We start from the raw sequence: 7,836 nt of genomic DNA on the forward strand, positions 1-7,836 counted from the left end.
TGGGCCAAAACAAAGCAGGACACGGGCCTCGTTGACATAATGCCGGCTAAAGTCCCAGGGCCCGAACATGAGGGACATAGGAGAAAACCCGGCAGAAGGCCTCCTGGGGGCAGTGAAGCTGCACCAGTGGAGAAAGGATGGAAAAGTCACAGCCCCAAACTGCATTAAGCAGACATTACTGCAACTACACCATGGAGTGGCCCCTACAGGCAGGGGACCCATGATGGAGTGGCTCATGAGAAGATTGGTGGTGGTCCAGAATGGGGCGGGATATAGCCAAACACTGTCAGCGCTGTATAACATGTGTGCAACATAACCCTGGCAAGCCGGTTAGGATACGGATGGCCCATCAACCGAGACCAAGGGGGCCATGGGAAAATATACAGATAGATTTCACCGGGCCACTCCCGGACTCACGGGGGGAAAGATACTGCTTGGTGGTAATTGACCAATTCACTCGGTGGGTGGAAGCGTTCCCCACACGAAATTGTACGGCCACTACAGTGGCCAGGATACTGGCCGAGGAGATCATCCCCAAATGGGGGGTGCCGGTGCAAATGGATTCGGATCAGGGCACCCACTTCACGGGAGGGGTGATAAAGGCAGTATGTAAACTGATGGGGATAAGACAGAAATTCCACATCCCATACCATCCCTGGGGATGGTAGAATGGATGAATCGAACCCTCAAGGTGGTGATTGTAAAGGCAATCCGAGAAACCGGGAGACCTGGGTTGACTTGTTGCCCCTCATTCTAAATGAAGTGAAGAGCGATCCCAAACAGGATGACTGGGCTGTCCCCCAATGATATACTGACGGGTAGAGCAATGCAACTCCCAGAAGGGATCGTTACAGGGGGGACTGATGTGGGACCCTTAAGGGATAGGATCAGGAAGTACGTCCTGAAAATGAGCAACAGTCTTAAGGAGATGAGAACACAGGTCAAGGATAAGCAGCTGCGACAGGACGAAAAATTAGAATCCACCGCCCTCCCAGATGTGCCCCAGGAAGGGACCCACGTAATGGTAAAAGTCATCCCTGGGAAGCCTGGATTTGCACCAAAATGGATAGGACCTTACGAGGTTATGATTAGCGGAGATACATATGCCTGCGTTGATATGAGAGGACGGGGGCAGTGGAAACACTGGACCCAGCTTAAGGTTTTCGAGCTGAAAAACTAATGCCTGTTGTATCCACTGTTCTTTGATTCGCCCACAGGTCAATAGAGACACTACAAGCAACATATACGACCATTTTGCCTTTGACTATTTGTTAATATAGAGTGGTAAGATGAAACTGGTGTACGTCAAGTGCAGCATGTGGGAAGCGAGACGGAAACGAGAATTCCATGTAACCACCTTTCCGTATATGTCTTATGTTTATGCGCGAAATGGGAACTTTTCTAGTTGCTGGGTGTGCTTGCATATTCTTATACATTCCAAAGGAGGAATTCCTTTGCGCCCCGTTGCCCTGACCCTAACTGAGACTGTCAAGTGGCTTCTGAGCCAGAATGGCACGGGAGAAGGGGGGCCAATGCAAGAACGAAGGATGAAAGGCGGGTCATGAGAGGGATCATGAATGGGAGGAGGACCATCATACCGCTACCGTGTGGACAACCACGGGGATGTCACCGAGTGGGAGAGTGCTGGGTACCCCATTAGTCAAACATTCCAGGGATTGTACCAACCATCCTATGACCATAAAAGGGAACCCCCATACCGAGTCCTGACCAATACCTCGGGGATCGGGAAACCAACCGGGACCACATGTTTAACCCAAAATGACACCAGCGGAAGGGGACGTGTCATAGGGTACAGCGATTGCCCACACAACCTCAATATCACAACAGGCGCACGGGTCACTATCCTCTCATGCCTTCTGAAAAAAACAGGTGGAGGATTGTGTACACAGTCTTGGGACCCCGACACAATATATGAAATGGCAGCGTATAATGGCACGTATTTTGTGTGCAGACGTAGGGCATGTCCCTAGTTACCCAGGCGATGAACAGGGTCCTGTTATTTAGGATATGTGGTCCCCTTTGTCAGACAGGTACGTACCCTGGTCGATGAAGATGAGCGATTGCCCCGGTTGAAAGACTCTTTGGAGTTGTGATGTTCCTATAAGGGATAGGGCGCACCATGGATGAACTAAGAAATGTAGAGAGGGTTTTGGAACAAATAGCTAACAACATTGCCGAGGTGATGGAGAGCATAACAGCTGAAATGGTAGCCATATGTACCACTGTACTTCAGAACCGAATGGTGCTAGATTACGTATTGGCCCAGAACGGAGGCACATGCGCATTGATTGGGGCTGAATGTTGCACTTATATACCCGATAATTCGGAGAATATAACCAAACTAGCTGATCATATAAGGAGAGAAGTGAGGAAATTAACCACCCCGGATGGTGCAGTTGGCTGGTTGGGGGGATGGATGTCTAAGTTGGGACAAAGTATTGTGCAGGGGCTGATTTTGATTGTGGGTATATGCCTGGCCTTGTACCTTGCGGTAATGATGATTAAGATATGTATGTCCAAGTTATGTACCACAATACCCACAGCTGCTGGGACTTACATCAACGATACAACAACCCGACTTCCACCCGTAACATATCAGAAGCTGCACCTCCATTTGCAGCAGTACCACCAGCTCCAGGCTCGCCCAAGGACCCTGGCACAAGATGATGAGGCAGTTCGGATGTAAGATTGGATTGTTCTTATCCGCATGAGATGGGAAAAGATCAACAGGAGGGACTGTTGTGGAAGAATTATCTCTTAGTTTATAATACTCTTGTTTTTGGTACTGTACCATGTAAACGTTCAAGCAACAAATTGCCTGCTTAAAACAAAAGACGCATTTAGACCCCAACGTCCATTGACCCTGAGTCATGGAGATAGGGGAAGTAAAACAATGGGCGGTTGAAAAGGCAAACAGATGTATATCGCTTGTACTAATAACAGGAAGAGCGCTCCTTGTTTTTCTGCTGATGCGAGGAAAGTAACCCCACTTGTGTGTGCGTATGCTAGTTAACCTTTGACTTACCACAATGTAAAGATAAATTGTCATAGCGTTACCATATAGGGTAAGACATTACAAAAATGTTAGATAATTGGACAATGGTGTAAGGGGGCGGGACCACCTCCAAAGTTATAATTGTATCTTGGAAACTTCGCTCGGAGAGAAGGTGTGGCGAAGCTGCGGAGTTTCCCCACTTCTCCCAGAGCACTCTGTACGAATAAACTGTTACGTTTCCCTCACTGTTCTCGGACTCGGTGTGGAATTTATTTCCATTACAACTGAAAGCTCGGCAGAAGCAGTTTCAATAGTAACTTACAAAAGGGAAGCGGATATATACTTGTAAAGGAAACATTCGCAGGGCTGTAGGAAACATGTGGCATTGTCGTTATGTTACTGGACCAGTAATCCGAAGCCTGGACTAATGATCCGGTGTCATGAGTCAAAGGGAATTAAATTCAGTTCATTAAATAAATCTGGAATTTAAAGCTAGTATTAATAATGGTGCACCGTATAACTACCGGATTGTCATTAAATCCACTTGGTTTACTACTGGAAGGAAATCTGCCGTCCTTACCTGGTCTGGCCTATATTTGACGCCAGACCCACAGTAATGTGGTTGACTCTTAGCTGCCCTCTGAAATGGCCCAACGAGACATTCAGTTGTATTCAGGAAGGTGGCTCACCAACACCTTCTCGAGGGCAATTTGGGATGGGCAATAAATGCTGACCTTTCTGGTGATGTACACATCCCGTGAATGAATAAATTAAAGAATAGAAAGAGCAGGTGTGAGTGGGATAAATTGGGTATCTCTGGCAATCGCACGGTGGTCCCAGTGGCCTCGTTGTGTGCCGTATCATTCTCGGATTCCAGGATTCTATGCGGAAGCAGACCCGTTACTTACACCCGGATCACATTAATTTCAAACTTTAGCACGTGCTTTATGTACTAGGGTGGCCGAGTGGTTGTCTACATTACAGCAATAACTACACTTCAAAAAGTGCTTCATTGCCTGTAAAGTGCTTTGGGACATCCGGTGGTCGTTAAAGGCGCGATATAATTGCAAATCTTTCTTCAAGACGTTCGACTTAAGATCCCGTGGTGTCTGCTTGGGTTCGCCCCCTCTCCTGGTAACAGTGTCATTCAATCTTTATTGTCCCATTGCCACCCCCTTTTACCTTGCAGCTGCTCTGCCACAATCTCTCTCTCTGTCTGATTCGGACATGACTTTGTTATTTAATGATACACAGATTCATGCTATCCCATCTCCCCACCGCCTTCTACTTGTATCTGCACTTGCTTATAACCTGTTAAATCTCTATCTTACTCCTGTTCCGATGTATGGTCATCGCTCTGAAACATTATCTCTATTTTTCTCTCCACAGAAGCTTAAGCCTGGTGAGTGTTTGCAGCATTTTCTGTCTTTATTTCAGCTTTACTTTGCTGTGGGGCCGGGCACTATGCAGCCGCAAACGCGCAGCATCCCTTGCAGCAGCAGCAGCTGGAGAGTGGGCTGCGTGGGGCCATACGATTGTTGCAGGGCAAGGCATCCACATGCCTTAGGGGAACATTGATGAGTGGCCCACAGCAGTTCACCAAAACATGTTCAGTGGCCCTCCAGCCCAAATAACTGCTCACCCCTGAGTTAGCAGATGGAATGAAATGGAAAGAGATTGTGAGGGAGAGGAAGACACAGAGAGACAGGCGAAGAGAGGAGTAATGGGAGAGCAAGAGAGCTACAGAGAAATGTGAAATATCGGAATTGAGTGCGATTGCAAAACTGTATTAGTGACAATGAGATAGTGGAGAGGACGTGAGAGTAAAATGGGAGAGACTGTGAAAAGGGAACTTTGAGAGAGGAGGTTTGAGTGGTAAGGAGATACAATGGAAGACTGATTACCAGATTTCAATTAAAAAAACAAGTCACATTAATCGGCCAAGTTTGGAAGTTTGCTTACTTTCTTATGATGCAAATTACAATAATATTTTATGTTCTATTTAGATCTTTTAGCTCCTGTTCCCAACGGTAACCACCATCTGTTTTTTAAGAAATGGCTCATTGTCTTATGACTTTGAAATATGAAAGCCAGATGGTGCCTTGTTTGTTCAGCAAACTGTAACTAATAACTCTAGTTGTGCAATCTAGAAGCATCATTCGGGAGTCCATATTTATAAATGAACCAATATTTTCCGTTGATTTTTCATTACTGCAGTTGGAGTGATCGCCTCCAACACCAGTAGGTATCCTCTTCACAGAGAAGATGCATTCTTCATCGCTTTATTGGGTCCAGGTCGTATATTACCCCATTCTCGCGGCAATTGGAGTACCTGGTAAGTGACTTTTAGAAGGTAATGTGTCTGCCGCGCCGTTTAATATATTGTGTTGCGATTTACACACTGTGCCTGGTAAATATAGTAGGTAGTTCTTCAAGCCTTTGTCATTCACTCAGTTAGGAATGTCAAAACTTGGCTGATTGGTAAAACAAAATGGTAACGGGAGCCAACTTTTTTACTGTTTAATTTTAACCACAGTTTGCTGCTTTCTACTCACTACATACAAGTTAAACTTGGCGGCTCTGCCTGCTCTCTTTTAACCTTGATGTTCTCTTCTCTACTCCTCCAGTTATTCTTGGTGTCATTGTCCCTGCTGCTCCTTTTATCCTTGATGTTATCTTTCATCCTGCTCCTGTAAACCTTGGTGTGGTCTCTCCTGTTCCTTCCATATTTGGTGCTCTCTACAATCCTGCTCTTTTTATCATTGTTGTTGTCTTCTCTCCTGTCCCTTTACTTCTTGGTGTTTTCTTCTGTCGTGTTTCATTTTATCATTTGTTCTCTTCTCTCCTTGTGCCTATTATTCTCCCCCTCCTACCATTTGTTCTTGGTGCTGCGATTTCTCCTGGTTCATCATATCCTCAGCGTTGGCTTATTTTATGGAGCACCCTAGATTCGAAGTGCCTGTGGAAACTCAATGTGAAATCTCACAGATAAAGAATCTTGTGACGGACGAAGCATCTTTGACCTCTGATATCGTGTCACAATCCAAAGGAGAGGGGAGCACAAGCCGAGGAAAATTATTCAATATCGCATGTACATGAGGCCAGCTGATGCTGCACTCTGAACTCCATTTAATGATGTGATTGTTTTTTGTTCCTGTACACACAGTGAACTTGGTGGCGATTGTGATCCTTTCCCGGGGAAAGTGCAGCCTCTCCAAATGCATCACTCGCTACCTGGTGGCCATGGCGACAGCGGATCTGATGGTGATTGTCTCTGACGTGATATTACATTGGATCGCTGACCTGTATTGGTGGAACACTTTCCTGTACTACACTCCCTTGTGCAGATTCATTCACTTCCTGGCTCGGACTGCCATAGACAGTTCTGTTTGGTTAACGGTCGCTTTTACCTTTGATCGGTTTGTAGCCATTTGTTGTCAGAAGCTGAAAACCAAATATTGCACCGAGAGAACCGCGGCTGTGGTTATAGTGACCTTGAGTGCGCTGTTCTGTTTAAAGAACATTCCCTGGCCTTTCGTGTATATTCCTTATATTACAGCTAATAACATACCGCGGGGTTGCCGTGCAAAAGTACAGTTTTATATTGTACCCACATGGAGAGCTTTTTCTTGGTTTGAACAGCTGTTAACCCCATTGCTTCCCTTCTGTGTGATTTTACTGTTGAACGCTCTCACCGTTAGATTCATTTTAGTTGCCAGTCGCGCCCGAAGGAGCCTCCGGGGTGGTAGCAATGGTAAGAAAGACAAGGACCCCGAGATGAGGAACCGCAGAAGGTCCATTGTTTTACTATTTTCTCTATCCAGCAGTTTTATCCTGCTCTGGATGACGACGGTTGTGTATTTCTTCTTTTATCGAATTACAAGCGCGTTTAGTCACAGGTCGTTGTTTAGCCCTTTTCAAAATTTTGGGCACGCTGGAACAATGCTTCAGCTCCTGAGTTCCTGCACAAACACGGCCATTTACACAGTGACCCAGAGTAAGTTCAGAGAGGAGATGCTCAATGCGATCAAATATCCCTTTACACTAATTCATAAATCAGTAGAATTATGCAAGTGGCAGGACTGACTTCCCCAACATCGCATTTCTACTTCATATCACAATGACCACGGACATTTACCAAAGGGACTGAGCAATAGGAGAACACGGGCATCATGAAAATTCATTTATCGTCTATTATCATCCTTCGGGATAGATAATAACTTATTGGTTACACATAACACTGGTGTTGTGGATCCAGTACTCATGATCAAAATGGCAGAAGTTCTGTTTTGTTTTTAATCAATGAGAATCATAATTGGACAGGTTCGATAACGGCAGCAGATTTGCAACACCAGTTTTAAAATCTAAATCAGTGCTGGTGAAGTTAATCTTGGCCGCTTTTCAAACTGGGCGACAGTGACACTGGATCCCGTTTTACACTTTTCCCGATTTTTTTCACTTACATCAGTGCGGATCATTTTATCTTTACACATATAAGATATTCGATAAGCCACCATTAAATATTGGGCCCTAGAATGCGTTCCATCATTGCCAAAATAAAAAATAACACAGAATGTTCTCCATCACACCTTTATTTATCTCCCTCTGCTGGTTTCTCTGCATCACTGTACGCGGTAACTCTACTCCCTATCTCCCTCTGCTGGTGTCACTCTCTGCATCACTGTACTCAGCAACTCTACTCCCTATCTCCCTCTGCTGGTTTCACTCTCTGCATCACTGTACTCGGTAACTACTCTCTATCGCCCTCTGCTGGTTTCGCTGCATCACTGTAGATGGTAACTCTACTCTCTATCTCCCTC

At 45.6% G+C, this 7,836-nt stretch overlaps 1 protein-coding gene across 1 annotated transcript; it reads left to right on the forward strand.

Annotated features, from left to right (window-relative positions):
* The first annotated feature begins 907 nt into the window (after nt 1-907).
* LOC139232799 (probable G-protein coupled receptor 139) lies at nt 908-7,102 on the forward strand. The gene is made up of 3 exons (XM_070863292.1): nt 908-1,024; nt 4,406-4,418; nt 6,183-7,102. Exons 1-3 carry the CDS (start codon nt 908-910, stop codon nt 7,100-7,102), a joined length of 1,050 nt encoding a protein of 349 aa, XP_070719393.1.
* Nucleotides 7,103-7,836: the final 734 nt, after the last annotated feature.

This window comes from Pristiophorus japonicus, chromosome 20 (genome assembly GCF_044704955.1).
Source record: "Pristiophorus japonicus isolate sPriJap1 chromosome 20, sPriJap1.hap1, whole genome shotgun sequence".
In the NCBI taxonomy this organism is placed as follows: domain Eukaryota; kingdom Metazoa; phylum Chordata; class Chondrichthyes; family Pristiophoridae; genus Pristiophorus; species Pristiophorus japonicus.